The sequence below is a fragment of the Syzygium oleosum genome, unplaced genomic scaffold (assembly GCF_021117445.2).
Source record: "Syzygium oleosum isolate NSW1041296 unplaced genomic scaffold, Sole_v2.1 Sole_v2.23, whole genome shotgun sequence".
NCBI classification, from domain to species: Eukaryota; Viridiplantae; Streptophyta; class Magnoliopsida; order Myrtales; family Myrtaceae; genus Syzygium; species Syzygium oleosum.
The window spans coordinates 170653-188945 of record NW_026607507.1 but is presented as its reverse complement, the minus strand read 5'-3'; the positions used below and the strand labels follow the sequence as shown (position 1 = coordinate 188945).

Here is an 18293-nt window from a genome sequence, read left to right as displayed (position 1 = left end):
ATGCCTGTCAATTCGGTAAACAAAATAGAAATCCATTTCCTAAGTCAACTTGGAGAGCCTCTCACAAGTTGCAACTAATCCACACAGATGTTGCTGGTCCTCAAAGAACTCAATCACTCGCAAGTAGTCAGTACTACGTCATTTTCATAGATGATTTCAGTAGAATGTGTTGGATATTTTTCATGAAGCATAATGTAGGGTTCATCAACGAAAAACAACGCAGCGGAATATAGAACCCTAGACAGGATCCATGCGTATATTGAAATCGAAAAGGAATTTCGGTACGTACCTTTTGCAGATCAAAGATAAATCAGCAACTGATTGTGTCTGGATGAGCGCCCCAAGTGTTGCGCCTCTACCGGTATCCACACACACGAACGTAATTCTCCAACGATCCACGTGCTAGCGAAAGATCTTGAAGTTCCTTTTTCTTGAACGCCTTTCGCTTTTCGATACTCTATCGAAAAACCCTAGACAGAGAACGATTCTCTATCTATTTATACAGCCTCATTATCTAGCGGAATTAAAAGAAGTGGGCCGGGCTATTTGGGCCCGCCAAACCGTCCACCTTCAATCGTACGTTTAATCGTTATCTCATAACGCGCACGACCACATAGATAATTTAAATAGGAGAATAAATTAAAATCTACTTCTTAAGTAGATCAAGGCGCATAGACAATATTAAGTCCGTTCGCTATTGTGTGCGACCCTGTAGGTTCACTAAACATTAGCGAAGTGTGCCCAAAAACTCTTTTGGCCCACAAGTCATAAGCGGTCTCTAGCAATACATTATGACTACCTAAGTATAGTGAAGATCGGTTTTCCGACACAACCTAATCCACAACTAATATTAGAGTATCAACCTTGATTGATTCTTAGGGCGACCACTAACAATCTCCCACTTGCACTAGAACCAATCATATAAACTAAGTCTCTTTTGTCACTTGATTTCGAGTTAAGCATAAGGCGGGACAAGTGTCATTCTTATATAGCTTAAACTCATTTTCCCGATACCGCAGTTAGACTGTCAAAACAAGTAGTTGACTCTTCAACTCACTTGAGCATGGCCATGCATTTCACAGTCTCAACTCTACAGGAGGCCAGGAAATCATACCCTCGTTATATGAGAGGGACAAATCCCATCTTGTCTACTCACATCACTCAGCACGCTTCATGACATACCCAGCCATTACCTTTATAATCACCTGTTACGGCTGACGTTTGGCAACGTTAAAGCACGCCAATCCACGTCTAGGAAACCATGGTAGACTCAGGTCAAAGGACTATACTCTATAGCTGTGATGAGAAATACTGATGACATTATATAACAATCCTACAGTATTCTCATGGCGGGTCAGTCCAATACAATGTTCTCCAACATGTATTCCATGTGATCAACTTTATATCTCTATATTCATGACCCATGAAACTTGATCATCAGTTGGCTCACATGCTAGTCTCAAATGCCATTTGCGTCCCAATGCACAATGGCAAATTGACTAGGGACATTTAGAACATTAATATCCACTCTATCAATAGAATTTCACGATCAAATCACGTATTTGATTATCTATTAAGGATATTCAATATTCAGGGGATAAAGATTTCGCATTCAACTATATACTCAAATTAAATCGAAATCAAATATAATATATATTTTATTAATGAACAATGAAAATGTATATCACATTTACTCCCACTCACATCAAGACCAATCACTAATGTGTCTAAGGCCTAAAGCGTTACAATGACGCTCATGCTTAGGTTGTGGAAGAGCCTTCGTCAACGGATCGGTTGTATTCAACTCCGTTGCAACTTTGCACAACTTGACATCACCTCTTTCAATGAATTCCCGAATGAGATGATACTTCCTGAGTATGTGTTTGGTCTTCTGATGAGACCTAGGTTCTTTACCCAAAGCTATGGCCCCATTGCTGTCACAATAGAGGTCCACTGGAATCGAACTAGTGGGACTGATTCCCAGTTCTTCTATGAACTTTCGAATCCAAACAGCTTCCTTTGATGCTTCTGAAGCAGCAATATACTCAGCTTCTGTCGTAGAATCCGCAAGAGTTTCCCGCTTGGAACTTTTCCAAAGACACCGCTCCACCATTCACGCAAAAGACAAAACCCGATCGCGATCGTAGGTCGTCTTTGTCGGTTTGGAAACTAGCATCAGTGTAACCATTTACGGTGATCCGTTCCTCACCTCCATAGACTAAGAATAAATCCTTAGTTCTTCTCAAGTACTTAAGGATATTCTTGACAAAGAATCCAAAGTGAGGTTCCCCCGGATCCGATCGATATCTACTTGTCATGCTCAATGCATAAGCAACGTCGGGACGAGTGCATAACATAGCATACATGATGGATCCCACGGTGATGCATAAGGAATCCTACTCATGCGGTCTCGCTCATCTTGTGTTGAAGGACACCGAGTCTTACTAAGACTTATGCCATGTGTCATTGGGAGAAAACCTTTCTTGGAATCTTGCATATTAAACCTATTGATGACTTTGTCAACATATGTACTTTGACTCGACCAATAAGTCTCTTAGATCTATCTCTATAGATCCCGATCCCCAAGACATAGTTTGCTTCTCCCATGTCCTTCATGGAGAAAAATTTTCCTAGCGATGTCTTAACTGACTGAAGCATAGGAATGTCGTTTCCAATGAGTAGTATGTCATCCACATACAACACTAGAAACACAATTGCACTCCCACTAGACTTCTTGTATACACAAGCTTCTTCTTTGTTTCTGATGAAGCCAAACTCTTTGACAGTTTCATCGAAACGAATATTCCAGCCTCCGTGATGCCTGCTTCAATCCATAAATAGAACGTTGAAGCTTGCATATCTTCCCAGTGTTATCTGGTGATGTAAAGCCTTCAGGTTGTGTCATATACACATCCTCCTCAAGATTTCCGTTAAGGAAAGCTGTCTTTACATCCATTTGCCATATTTCATAGTCATAATATGCAGCAAACGCTAGGATAATCCGAATGGACTTAAGCATGGCCACTGGCGAAAAGGTCTCGTCATAGTCAATACCATGAGTTTGTTTGAAACCTTTAGCTACTAGCCGTGCTTTATAGATGTGAACATTTCCATCCATATCAGTTTTCTTCTTGAAAACCCACTTGCACCCTATAGGTTTGACACCTTCGGGTGGATCAATCAAAGTCCAAACTTTGTTTTGATACATTGAGTCCATTTCGGATTTCATGGCCTGAAGCCATTTATCGGAGTCTGGGCCCATCATAGCTTCTGTATAGGTCGTAGGTTCATCATTTTCTATTAACAATAGATGACGATGTTCTGTCACGTGAAAACCATATCTCATAGGCTCACGATGTGTTCTTTCAGACCTACGAACTATAGGTGCCACTGGAGTAGACTCTACAACTCTTTGTAGATCTAATTGAGATTCCTCATGAACTGGAACACCCTCTTGTGGCACAATAACTTCTTCGAGGTTTACCTTACTCCCATTGGTTCCTTTAGTAAGAAACTCTTTCTCTAAAAAGACACCATTTCGAGCAACAAACACTTTGTTCTCTGATGGATTGTAAAAGTAATATCCTTTCGTTTCTTTAGGATATCCCACAAAGAAGCATTTATCAGATTTGGGTTCAAGCTTATTAGAAAGTAAACGTTTTACATAAGCTTCGCAACCCCAAATCTTTAGAAAAGACATACTAGGAACTTTTCCTGTCCACATCTCATATGGTGTCTTCTCTACAGCTTTTGATGGACTTCTATTTAGTGTAAACGCAGCTGTCTCGAGTGCATATCCCAGGAAAGATAATGGAAGATCCGAATGACTCATCATTGATCGAACCATGTCTAACAAAGTTCGATTTCTCCTCTCGTAGACACTATTCCACTTGTGGCGTTCCGGGGGAGTGAGTGTGAAACAATTCCACACTCTTTGAGATGGTCATTGAACTCTTGGCTTAAATATTCTCCTCCTCGATCAGATCGAAGAGCCTTGATATTCTTACCAAGTTGATTTTGTACTTCATTCTGAAATTCCTTGAACTTTTCAAAGGAGTCAGATTTATGTTTCATCAAGTAAACATATCCATATCTACTGAAATCATCAGTAAATGTAATGAAGTACTGATAACCTCCTCTGGCTGTAGAACTTAGTGGTCCACACACATCAGTATGTATGAGGGCCAATAATTCTTTTGTCCTCTCACTTTGATTAGTAAAAGGAGCTTTTGTCATTTTTCCAACTAAACAAGATTCACATGTATCAAATGATTCAAAATCAAATGAATTTAATAGTCCATCGCTATGAAGCTTGTGAATTCGTTTCTCGTTTATGTGACCTAATCGACAATGCCATACGTAGGTTGGATTCAAATCATTAGATTTAAACCTTTTTGTATTTATATTATAGATTGGCACATCAAGACTTAGAACATATATCCCATCCACAATATGGGCGCTACCATAAAATAATCCATTAAGATAAAATGAACAACTATTGTTCTTTATATCAAAACAGAAACCTTCCTTGTCCAAACAAGAAACAGAAATAATATTCCTGCGTATAGCAGGTACATAGTAGCAATTATTCAGTTCTAAAAACATGCCAGAAGGTAAAGCTACATCATATGTTCCTACGGCTAATGCAGCAACTCTTGCTCCATTCCCAACACGTAGCTCCACTTCACCTTTTGTAAGTGTTCTACTTCGTTTTAGTCCCTGCACATTCATACAAATGTGAGTACCACAACCGGTATCCAATACCCATGAAGTAGAACTAGTAGTAACATTTACTTCTATAACATAAATACCTGAATCGGAAGTCTCACTTCCCTTTTTCTTCAGATCCTCCAAATATTTCTTGCAATTCCTCTTCCAATGTCCATTCTTCCCACAATGGAAGCATACAGCATCAGCAGTCGGACCCGGTTTGGTCTTGGATTTGGGTTTAGGCTTAGTGCCCTTGCCCTTACCCTTGACTTTACCTAGCTTCTTAAAGCCTTTCCCCTTTTGAACCATGAGAACATTAGGGGTAGGGTCCTTTTTGATATTCTGCTCAGCAGTTTTGAGCATCCCATGCACTTCAGTCAAAGACTTATTCAAATTATGCATGTTATAGTTCATAACAAACGTGTCATAATCTTGAGGCAATGACTGAAGAATAATGTCAGTAGCCAACTCTTGGCTAATGGGAGAGCCCAGTCGCTCCAGGTTTTCAATATAACCTATCATCTTTATGACATGTGGGCTAACTGAGCTCCCACTTGCTAGCTTGCACTCAATTAAGGTCTTTACCGTTTGGTATCTTTCAGTGCGTGCCTGCTCCTGAAACAAATTTTTCAGGTTCATGATCATATCATAGGCATCCACGTTCTCAAACTGCTTCTGAAGGTCTGAGTTCATGGTAGCTAACATTAGACATGATGCATCCAATGCATCATCTTTATGCTTCTGATAAGCATTCCTTTCAGCATGGGGAGCATTGGAAGGAGGTGCCTTCTGAGGGAGTGGTTTCTCCAGGACATAATCCTTTTTTCTCTTGCTTGAGAACAATTCTCAAGCTTCTATACCAGTCCAAAAAATTCGAGCCATTCAATTTGTCCTTCTCAAGGACAGATCGCAGTGAAAAGTGTGATGCAGAGCTATTTGCCATTATCTACAACAAATATGCAAAGTGAATTGTTCATTAACATTATAAATAATAAACTCCCACTATACTTTTATAATATGTGTCCCATTGAGTATAGTGGACCAAGACTCATATTTTACCAAGACTCGAGTAAACTTTGGCTTACCGCTCAAGACTAAGTTATTTAGGTAGACAACCCTTTGTCAATTGTATCGAATACAACTCTTGGTTGTTGGGGTTGATATCTCATATCATATCCCCTAACACTATGCCTCAAGGCCCAAAACCGTTTTGATAGCCTCGTTAAGTAAACCAATCTTGACATATGGATAACCATTATCCATCCTATTTTACTCAAATAGTTAAAGACACCCTGCTTTGGCAGGCCCATCTTTTGACGATTCGAGTCTTAATAGGTGTATGATTGGAAAGGCATCATATTATTACTTAATTTTATTAGGGACTCTTAATGTTTATTTAGCGATGAATGCATGCATGTTATAAACATAAACGAAACATCACTTATAATAACAAAGGTACATCAATCATACGGGAACGACCAATTCCATGTAGGTCAAGGGGGTCGCGCCTCGGGGTCGAGGCGCGCCTCGCGGTCAAGGGCGCAGCCCCTGCAGTGGTTCGGGGGCGCCGCTCCTGGGCTCTGGGGCGCGCCGAAACCTAGACAGAATTCACAATTGCTTTCCCAGAGAGTCCCGAAACATAAACAAGTCTCACTCGTGTTCTCGAGACTATCCGTCGCTGTCGCCTCCCGCACCCTCACCGTACGCAACTGGCCGAACGCCTCGAGTCCTCGACGCGCCGGAAGACTAGGCGCGCTGCCGTCTCCGCCTCGGGCAATAGACCCAGACGCACCCCCGTCTCCGACCGCCGTCTCGGCCTCGCGCAACAGCCCGTGACCACGCCGCCATCTCCGCCCGCCGCGTCTCGCTCACGCATCCCGCCTCGGGCAATAGCCCAGCGCGCGACGCCATTTTCGCCCGCTGTCTTCACTTCGCCGTCTCCGCCTCGGGCAACAGCCCGGGCGCGACGCCCGTCATCTGCCTCGACGCGAGCGGAACAGGATCGACATCGACCCATCCCTGCTTCGTTCCTTCTGAATTGATCATATCAATTCGTATTTCAAATTCTTCTAACCCTAATTTAGACTCACTTCAGGCATACATCATATGTATCAACAATTAGGGTTTCCAATTCAACTTCAATATATCACAAGTCGCTCTGATACCACTGTAGGGTTTATCAACGAAAAACAACGCAGCGGAATATAGAACCCTAGACAGGATCCATGCGTATATTGAAATCGAAAAGGAATTTCGGTACGTACCTTTTGCAGATCAAAGATAAATCAGCAACTGATTGTGTCTGGATGAGCGCCCCAAGTGTTGCGCCTCTACCGGTATCCACACACACGAACGGAATTCTCCAACGATCCACGTGCTAGCGAAAGATCTTGAAGTTCCTTTTTCTTGAACGCCTTTCGCTTTTCGATACTCTATCGAAAAATCCTAGACAGAGAACGATTCTCTATCTATTTATACAACTTCATTATCTAGCGGAATTAAAAGAAGTGGGCCGGGCTATTTGGGCCCGCCAAACCGTCCACCTTCAATCGTACGTTTAATCGTTATCTCATAACGCGCACGACCGCATAGATAATTTAAATAGGAGAATAAATTAAAATCTACTTCTTAAGTAGATCAAGGCGCATAGACAATATTAAGTCCGTTCGCTATTGTGTGCGACCCGTAGGTTCACTAAACATTAGCGTGTGCCCAAAACTCTTTTGGCCCACAAGTCATAAGCGGTCTCTAGCAATACATTATGACTACCTAAGTATAGTGAAGATCGGTTTTCCGACACAACCTAATCCACAACTAATATTAGAGTATCAACCTTGATTGATTCTTAGGGCAGACCACTAACACATAAATCAAAAGTGGCTGGCACATTTTGGAAGTTCAAGAAAATGGTGGAGAAGCAGAGTGGCAGCAACATTCAATGCATTAGGTTTGACAATGGAAGAGAGTATACTTCAGAGCAGTTTAACAAGTTCTGCGAAGAATCTGGCATTGAGCACCAACTCACCGCTCCCTACACTCTACAGCAGAATGGAGTCAGTAAGCGGAGAAACAGATACATAATGGAAATGACTCGATGCATGCTTCATGACAAGGAGTTGCCAAAGAATTTCTGAGCTGAGGTAGCAAGCATTGCGGTTTTCTAGCAGAATAGATTGCCTACCAAGGCATTAGAGGACAAAACTCCATTCGAGGCATGGTATGGCTATAAACCTTCACTCAATTTCGTTAGAGTGTTCGGTTGTATGTGTTTCTCTCACGTTTCACAGGTCAAGCGTGATAAACTTGACAAGAAGTCAGAACCGGGCATCTTCGTGGGTTACAGTTCTTCCTCCAAGGCCTACAAGGTGTAGCAACCTCAAACGGGGAAGATAATTGTCAACAGAGATGTGTTCTTTAATGAAGATGAGAAGTGGAACTGGAAATAGACACAAGAGACATCCACAAGCAAGCAGAAATCATGTCTTCCCTTCCAAACAATAGAAGAGTGAGCAACAAAACAGTGGCAAGAAGAGTTGGAAGATGATCCACCGATCCATGGAACAAGACTGCTCTCTTATATCTATCAGAGATGCAATGTGGCCATTTGTGAACCTGCAGGGTGTGAAGAAGCTATTAAAGACCAGAACTGGAAGAGGAGTTGTCGATGATAAAAAAAAAAAATAAGACTTGAGAGCTTGTTGACAAACCGAAGGATAGAAAGGATATTGGAGTAAAGCGGGTGTTCATAACCAAGTTAAATGCAGATGGTTCCATCAACAAGTACAAGGCTAGACTTGTAGTTAAGGGTTATGCACAGATTTTTGGTGTTTATTATTCAGACACCTTTGCACCCATGGCTAGATTGGACACCATAAGACTCTTGCTAGCAATTGCAGCTCAAAAGGGTTGGAAGGTATTTCAACTAGATGTAAAATCTGCATTCTTGAATGGTATTTTGTAGGAAGAGATCTATGTTGAACAACCCAAGGGATTCGTGGAACAAGGTGAAGAGGAGAAGGTCTACTTGCTCAAGAAGGCTCTATACGGCTTGAAACAAGCACCTAGAGCATGGTATAGCAACATAGATGAGCATCTGTCAAGCCTCGGATTTGAAAAAAGCATGTCAGAGGCTACTCTTTATGTGAAACATAAGGGAGATGATCTGCTTATAGTCCCTCTTTATGTTGATGATCTCTTAATCACATGTGGTAATGCCAAGCTTGTTGAAGAGTTCAAAATAGAAATGATGCAGATCTTTGAAATGACAGACCTTGACTAATGGCATACTTTCTGGGAATGGAGATTAAGCAATTGGAAGATGAAGTTTTCATCTGTCAAAAGAAGTATGCCAAGGAAATTCTCAAGAAGTTTCGTATGGAGGATTGCAAGGCAATGGCCACTCCAATGAATCAAAAGGAGAGCTTGAGCAAAGAGGATGGGATTGATAGAGTTGAAGAGGGTTACTTTCGAAGTCTGATTGATTGTCTAATGTATCTCACGGCATCAAGACCAGACATTTTATTTTCTGTAAGTCTCTTATCTCGTTTTATGCATTGTGCTACTGAAATGCACTTAAGAGCAGCAAAAAGAGTAGTGAGAAACATTAAAGGAACAATTGAATTTGGTGTGAAGTTTAAGAAAAGCTAAGATTTCAAGCTGTTGGGATTTTCTGACAGTGATTGGGGAGGTTAGGTGGATGATATGAAAAGTACCTCTGGTTATTGTTTTAGTCTTGGCTCAGGAATTTTCTCATGGTGCTTTGAGAAGCAGGAAGTTGTAGCACAATACATAGCAGAAGCTGAGTTCATAGCAGCCACAGCAGCGGTTAATCAGGCAATTTGGCTAAGAAAAATTTTATGTGATTTGAACTTGAAGCAGTGGAACAACACGGAAATTCTTGTTGATAATCAGGCAGCAATAGCAATTTCTCACAATCCAGTTTTTCATGGGAAGACTAAACATTTCAAAATCAAGTTTTTCTTTCTAAGGGAAGTGCAGAAAGAAGGCGAAATTGCACTTGTTTACTGCAAGTCAGAAAATCAGTTGGCAGATATTTTCACGAAGCCATTGCCTGTAAGCAAATTTGAAGATCTAAGGAAGAAGCTCGGGATTTGTAGCACCTAAAGCAAGGAGGAGTGTTATAAAATTGCTTCAATACTGCACGTGTTCTTTGAATACGTTTCTTTTTCTTTAGTTTGTTTCGGTTAATAAAATCATGTTACCCTAGTCTTTAGGAAGTAGTTAGATATGTTGTTGGGATTTTCATCCACGATTCTCTCACTTTCAGTTTGTTTCAACTTTAAATTTAAGATTGAGAAATCAAATAGTCATAGTTTTCCTTGTTGGCTGCATATCCGTATACTTCTTTTCTTCTTCAGCACTTCAATCCTCTGTTTTTTTCATCTTTAAAAACTCACAGCTTATAATGGGTAGAAATTATTGCCAGCAAGGACATAACCTACCTGCCTAAGTTGTGATAAACCACAAATTCCGTTGTTTTCCCCTATTTTTATTCTGGCTTCATAGAAACCCCACCATGAGGTGGGTACTATACAATACTATTGTCTTCCCTGGTCGACATTTGCCGCCCTTAAGTCCACATAAGGGAAAGGGGGTGGCCGTGAGAAGGACGGAAGTCTGAAGAGTAACCATACATAATAATAAAAGCCCACCAAGAGCTGGTCACAACGTCTCAGAGTACAGAATTTACACAAAAGCATATCCTCAAACCAGATGTCTCCATAAAAATGAAAAAACAACTACACAATCGAGTGACAACCGATTAATCCCCACGTCGAATCGGTCCTCCTAAGCATCACGGGGTAAGGAACCTGAATGTTAAAGGAAAGGAAAAAATCAAACACGTCTCAATAAGTGATATTTATCTCGTTAAGGGATCGAACACCAATTATGCACCTTTTGTAAACGTCACTTTCGCTATAAAAAAAAACGATTAACAAAGCTTACAGAGCCAAAACAGTGCATTTGCATCAGTAACTCCAAATATGTGCTCACAAGATAGCATTTTAACATAAAAACAAAAGTGTGTCAATTGTCGAGTTAATTAACTAATCTCTCTCCCATTGTCATGCAATACGGCCACATTTCTCATAACAAAGTTTCTTTCTTGATGTAGGTCTCCACCTATTATTAACCGGTGGCTTGAGTCACACAAAATGTCCCAAAAAGCAATACGTATACCAATTTCCGCTATCCAATTCAAGGTTTGACATAGTAATAATAGCACGAAGTCCAACAATACTACTTTTAATCAACAGTATGAACTATCAAATTTATAATGAGAGTTGACAATCCAAATCATATAACTGAAAGTATTTCACATTTTCAATTCATTGCAGAAAGCAATCATCGAACTAAGTTCACAATGCTCTAAATATGAAAAGCAACAAATCGTAATGCAAATCCTATCAATGAAAATGTCGTAGATGTCCGGTCCCAATTTTATAAAACAAATGCTCCAAGCACTATCGCCTTCTTTTCAAATACCATGTCATGCCATGCTTAGCTTGTATCATAACAAATACTAAGTTTTCAAGACATGATATTTTGAAAATTCATAGGAAATAAAAGCACCACTCACCTACAACCAAACACCAAATTGGAAGCTACGCTGTTTTGGAAAAATTTGCAATCTTATCAAAGAAGCATTAACTAAATGTCAAACTTTTGCGCCGACAAACCTCGACTGAGACTCTACTAAGAGACTCTTTTTTTGGGTCAAACATCCACTCACTTTATGATATTTATTAAAAAGAATTGGTGGTGTTTAGAGAATATTTGTTGTATAAAGCTGGGCTGGGCATTTTCTATCCTTTTGGTTATTTGAAATTGACATAGTAAAACATCTCTTGAAATAGTTTGTGGGTTTTGATTTGTGAATTGATTTGAGAAATGTTGTGTGAAATGTGATAGGGGTCATAGGTCGCTCGATTCCTCAAGTTAAGTACTTTTGGTAGTTAAGGTCGATCCACATACATGATGATTTACATAAGCTTGGAGTCAACACCATCCTTACGACAACATAAACTTTTACTAATGAACGGCTGGGAAGTGCAATGACTCAGTTCCGAATAGGATGAGTTGTGAGAATGATTTAGATTGAACATGTCTCACTAATTGGATAGTCATTTGTGTTCTTTTATGACTTGTTGGAATTCCTATCCAAGGTGGGAAGTTTCAGCTAACAGATCATTAATTGGCCAGAAAAACAAATAAGAAATAATAACACAGACCTAATTGAATATGCTTTCCAGTTTTCATCAAATCTGGAAAAGGGTTTGTTTTTTCCACTTCTACAGTTTGGGCCTCTTGTCGTCGAGGCCATTGGGGTCAAACACAACAAACAGCTGCTCCTGTCAAATTTGTATTTCACATCAAAGCGACATGGTTATTGGGCTTAATCAGACCAAACAAAGTGGGTGGGCCTGAGTTTGGAATCGGGTTGTCATCGATCATGTTCAGAAGTGAAGTATCTAATAAGACCAAGAAAATTGTTTAAGAAGTCCTAAATCTATTACACTTTTTTTCAATTTAGTTATAAACTTTTCAATTTTGTCAATTGAGTCATAAACCTTTTTTCATATTTTGTCAATCAAATCCATCCGGCTAATTTGGTCGAAAATCGTTGATAAGGACTCCAACCGTCCTACGTGACACTACCAGCATACGGTCGGGTGACATGAACAAATTTTAACAATATCTTAATTTTTTTTGAATTTTTTATTTTCCTTTTCTTTTTTCTTTTCTTTTTCCTTTTTTTTTCTTTTCTTTGTTTTTGTAAACCTCCTCGGCGGCCACAGGCGAGGGCATCGCGGCCCTCGCTAAGATCTAAGCGAGGGCGCGGAGGCCCTCACCCGCAACCGACGAGGGTGTCAGCCCTCGCCTGGATCTAGGCGAGGGCCTGACACCCTCGCCTGTGCCCGACAAGGTTGCCGCTTTATAAAAAAACAAAGAAAGGAAAAGAAAAAGAAAACGAAAAGAAGGAAAATTAATACAAAATTTTGAAAAAAAATATAAAAATTTGTCCATATCATCGCCAGCCGTGCCACATTGGACAGCCGGTGTCCACGTCAGAGATTTCCGGTCAAAATAGGCTAGATTGACTCAATGGGCAAAACGTGAAAAGGTTTAAGACTCAATTGGCAAAAGTACAAAAGATTTAGGATTTTTTAGACGATTTTCCCAATAAGATCCTACATTACCAAATCATTGAAACAAGAGCAGCAAATTGTAGCAGTTCATAGACATGACCAAGCTCAACATAACTCGTGCGTGCACTTCCTATCCCCCTTAAGTTCCAGGAACAAACTGTTAGATTACATGGAATTCGTCTCCCGTGCGAGGGGAAATGTTGTTTGATATACTTCATGTACCCCGTCTCTCAACAATTTGCGTTTTGATTAGCCATGACAAGTCTAATGCCGTAAGTATATAAAACACGTGGCTTTCTTCTCTCTTCTTGCTAAATTGGGAATTTTCTCATATAGCTCAATCAAATGTGAATACCATGAAGTTGCTTTTCCGCAATAATTTACTAGGCCAATAGCACTAAAGTATAGTCAAAGAGAAAATTCAAAATAAGTGTTAAAGTATCTCGCATCGCTTAAAGTCTAAATTAACTTTATATATTCATGTTTAGGAAGAAAAGCCAAACGCAAGAGCGGTTTATCAATTAATGAAATCACGGAAATTGAACTCATCTCACGCTCGTCGTGTTCAATGGTCCACAATTGACAGAATTTATTTATGGACCGACTAGCAGGTCTGGCAGGCAGGCTCAGGCATTGAATTTTAGGTACAGCTTTTCACATTGCAAACGCTAATGTAACTGCTGAGGTGTGGCATTGACCATCACGTCGTTGTCCGAGTCACGACCACAAAAGTCGGACACCCGCAACAACCCACGAAGTTTCCAGGAAAGTTCGAAAAGCTTAAGATATGTTCGCAGCTTCACTATTAAAAGGGAGAACCGTATCGCACGGGAGACCCGCACTCGTACGCAGCCGTATACAACAAAAACAAGAAGTTGGAAAAATCCGCCACACGTCCCGGTTTCCCCGAATTGTCTATCTTCGTATCTTGTCCCGAAAAATTTATCAATTCAACCGATTAGTGATTAGTGATTAGTATTATTCTAGAGGTAAAAGGTTATTGTTTGTGCACTTGGTGTCGGTCACAAGACGCCAATATAATCCCAAAGCGAAGAAAACGACTGTTGCTACGCCGCGTTCTGCGACTTGTGCCGTGTGCATGTTCGAGGCTCCCCATTGGTCTCATCTTCTGAATTTCTGATATATCATATTGGTCGCGAGCCCGTCGCTATTAACTATTGAGTAAAGAAAGAGGCGGTTGGCGCGCTCGCTTCCCGCCAAACTGCCCGTTTCCGACGACTTCTTCCGGCCGTCGCGTGTAAAATCCGAAGCCACTGCACTATGAACGATGCTTGAGATATGCTTTAGCTTGAAAAAGTTTGGCTATAATGGCATGGCTATACTAATTTATAGAGAACAAAAAGCGAAACCTACAACCTAACTCGATTGTTATGGCCTCTAATCTAAGTTTCGTCGAGTAACTGCCTATCCTCATCCTTCCACACGGGCCGTAAAGTACAGAAGATTAAGGTACCGTAGTCAACACAGGTAAAAACCGTTCGCGCTTCGTATGACGAATCACCAAATGAAAGATCGGTAAGCAGACAAACCGGGTGCCAAGAGATAACGATAGACATTCCAGATGTTCAAAAGGGTATGCTTATCTGGAAGGTGGATAAAGCGTACATCGCCCATTCGGCTCTTGATTACGACCTCTTGTGTCGGGGAGATAGATCAAGATTTCACACCTGGCCTGCTCATGCTTGTAGCGATTTCAAGTAAAGCGCAGTTCTTTGGGGGAGAAAGATGGGTCTGCTTTTCATTCTTGAGTATTCAAAGAAAGCAACTCCCTTTCGTGTTTTATTCACAGTTCGCGTGTATCAAAACGTCTACTTTTTTTGTCGTTTTTGGTAGCGGGATGCAATGGGAGTTAGCTTTATGCGCGTGACTTGTTTCTCTTATGGACTGAGAGAAAGACGGGAAGCTGCGCGCTTTACAGCTTTTCGCGACTGTCCGTCCGTCTGTCATGCATTAGCAGGGAAACAAACAAGACATGTCCCTCACGTCTTACAGGAACGCACACAACCCAACAAGTTTCAATCATGGAAGAGAGAAGAGGATGTACACATGAATTGTCATTTTCGCTCTAAGTAGCAGCAGTAAAAGACAGAAGTCATTTGATCTTCCGGCGTGTTTTAATCGTCTTGTCTCCATGGAAATGACCCAATAAAAGGAAGGTTCAAGAAAGAACGACTCTCGGAAGATCGCCGGCGACCCTCTTCCCCCGGTAATCGACCCGCCGTACTGGCGGAAGATTTTCAAGAAAAGCAGGAAGAGAAAAGTGTGCTGAATCTAGAAGGCAGTCCTCAAAATTCAGCAGGCCTGCCGAATCAGGAAATCGATTTTGAGAGTTTGACTTAGGACCATGACAAACAAAATAAAGTAAGAAATAAGCAATTTGGGAAATGGGGAAGAGCTAGCGTCCAGTCAATTTAGCCACAGATAAGCCCTCCTCCCATTGTTGATAATGCCTCTCACCTTATGCCCAACGAACGTACTTCCAAAAAGCATGTTGGGATCACAGATCAGCCACCATACAGATCTGGGTCACTGACAGATTCGATCGTGCGAGCTTTGATCGATCCAAGGAATCGTATCTAATCCTAAATTTCGTGCCCTAGAATGGAGATCAATCATCATCAGTTCAAACAAATTGCCGTAATGAAGCAACTGGGTCATTAGAATATGCATCTGGAGATAAAACCCGACACAGACGAGAAAACAGAGTTCAAGTTTGATTTCGTCACTCGTATATGTACGGCAGAGAGAGAGAGAGACAAAATGACAAATTCCTCCCATCACAAAACAATCCCGGCCGTTGATCTCTTCCTTTGCCAAGATCTCGGCCCTTGTCACCCGCCCGAGTTACCATTTCCGAGACAAACAAGCACCAAAAAAAAAAAAAAGAAGGCGAAAATCACAACGGCGCACGGTAGGATCATCAGGTGCAGACAACTACTGACTTCAGAGCATTATCACTGTATAATACGGCATTGAATGAGTAGTGATAAGTCATCATCTTCATCTCTGCAGTTCCATCATCTGAGCGAAGTCCTCGAAGCACACGAACCCGTCCCCGTTCTTGTCCACCTCCGCGATCATGCGCCTGCACTCCTCTAGGGTGCACCGCTCGTCCCCGAGCGCCTTGAACACCCCGAGGAGCTCCTCCGCCGTGATCCGCCCGTCGTGGTCCGCGTCGAAGAACTCGAACGTCTCCCGCAGCTCCGCGTCGTCGCAGGCCGGCGCGCACGCCGAGCCCACCCGGCTCAGCAGCTCCTCGATGCTCACGGCGGCGTCCTCCCCCTCGCCGTGGCACCCCACCTCGCTCAGCATCACCGCCACCTCGTCCCGGCTGCCGAGCCGGCTGAGGAGGGCCTCCAGCTCCTTCCGCGACACGACCCCGTCGCCGTCCCGGTCGATGAGCCCGAACGCGCGGGAGAGCTCCGGGTCGCCCCTCCAACCCCCGCCGCCAAGCACGCTGGTCGGGGTCAGGGACTCGCGCTTGTGGACGGAGGGGGAGGAGTCGTCGGAGGAGAGGGAGGAGGCGGTGGTGCCGGAGCCGAAGGACGGCGGGTTGGAGCGGGACGCGACGGAGCGGCCCTTCCGAGACCCGAACAGGTGCTTAGGGCTGCCGAGCCTGAGGGCCTTGGAGGTGATCTTGATGAGCCTCATGGCCAGAGAGAGAGAGTGAAGAAGAGGAAGGAAAGAGACGTACAGAAGATAGATAAAGAAGGTGAGAGGAGCAGGTGAGGAGATAGAGAGAGAACGGTGGTGGAAAGAGGGAGGAAGGTGTGGGTGCTTAAATGATGGAGGTCTGGAGACTGCAGCGACAGCCATGGCAGCTTCCGCGAAGCTTCGTTTTGCGGAGAAAAATATTTCCGCGAATTTTCTTTGGGAAGGGTATTTATAGGATGTGATGAATCAGTGGGGCCCGGCGCCACTCCTTGATTGGGGAAATAAAACAAAATCAATCGGGGATTTAATGTGGACAAAAAATTGGTAGATCTGTTCGTTTTATCTCTCGTTTTTTTCCTTTTGCCTTTTTGGCAGCCGGTCAGGTCCGAGCATATATGCTTAGTTTTCATTTGTTTATTAGATTAACAAAGTGTCCGAGATACTTACCGAACATGTTCTATATGAAAAGGGTCGATACGGTGCACACTATGGTTTTTGGTTTTCATTGCTCTTTTGCTGCGCACCAATGACTATGAGAATGTATAAAGTTGGTTGTAGGTCGAAGCTACGTCGCTATAATGATTTGTTATTGGGTTTTCTTCCTAGGAGTCATGGCGTGGGGATTCCGGCCGCCGCTTTTAGCCAAGACTTGAGAGATTATTCTTTTCATTATAATTATAAATATTAATTAAAAAATATTATGAAAAATGAGAGTACAGTGCAGATTATAATCTTTTTTTTCATTACCCTTTTGCTGCGCACTAATGGTTATGAAAATGCATAAATTGATCGTATGATCGAAAATGCATCTCTGTAATGATTTGTTGATGGGGTTTTTTTCTTTTTTTTATAAGAGTGGCGGCATGAAACTCCGGGGGCGACTTTTTGTCGAGATTTGAGATTGTTTATTTTGGCCTCCGATGTTGGGAGGAAAATATTTCAAATTGCGGATGTACTACACGACAGTGAGCACTCGTCCTATTAATTTCATCATACTCGATCTCATATGTGCGTGCATCCCCTTCTTTTCTTTTCTTGAATTGTGCGATTACACCGAATGTCACTGCCAAGCCACCGCATAAAGATGACATTTTCAATGTTGTGTTCACCAAAATGAGAGCAAGGCGGTTTCTTTCTCCCACCGTGAAAGCGACCTTCTTCTTGGCCTCGGTTACGGCTCAAAATTGGCTTCGTATGTTTGTCTCGTGATGGATAATACTCTCGAGAACATTATGATGCTACGAATCTAACCTAAATAGTGAATTCAGATTGCAAATTGCAAATTGCCCAAAAAGGAAAGGCTTTTGAGGTAATTTTCGTAATCTGATTTCCCCATGGTGCCAATCATTTGGACGAAGAGGTTGGTTTTTTGGCTTTTGCTGACCCAAATAATTGTCAGGCCTTTCTTGAAAATTGTCAACAAAAAAAAAAACAGCAGAGAGTATAGGAACATAAATTAGAAAATAGGATAAAAGACACCAAAAATACTAAATTATGCACACTACGATATGTTTACTCTAATTTTTTTTTTCTGTGACACCAAAAATTTCAAATTTGTATCTGTACGACACATTTACCCTCCGTCAAAGTTCTGGTAATGTGAACAGCTAAAAATCTACCTGCATAGATGACATGGCACTCACATGACTTAAGTGAAATAAAAACGACACCATTTTGACTGAAAAGTCACATGTGATGGTAAATATGCTACATACGTATAAGTCTAAGGTGAATGTG

The 18293-nt window shown here is 41.8% G+C and overlaps 1 protein-coding gene across 1 annotated transcript; it reads right to left on the bottom strand.

Annotated features, from left to right (window-relative positions):
- Positions 1-15593: 15593 nt before the first annotated feature.
- Positions 15594-16669, bottom strand: LOC130134724 (probable calcium-binding protein CML36). The gene has a single exon (XM_056302356.1). The coding sequence runs from the start codon at positions 16551-16553 to the stop codon at positions 15903-15905; it is 651 nt and encodes a 216-aa protein (XP_056158331.1). The 5' UTR covers positions 16554-16669; the 3' UTR covers positions 15594-15902.
- Positions 16670-18293: the final 1624 nt, after the last annotated feature.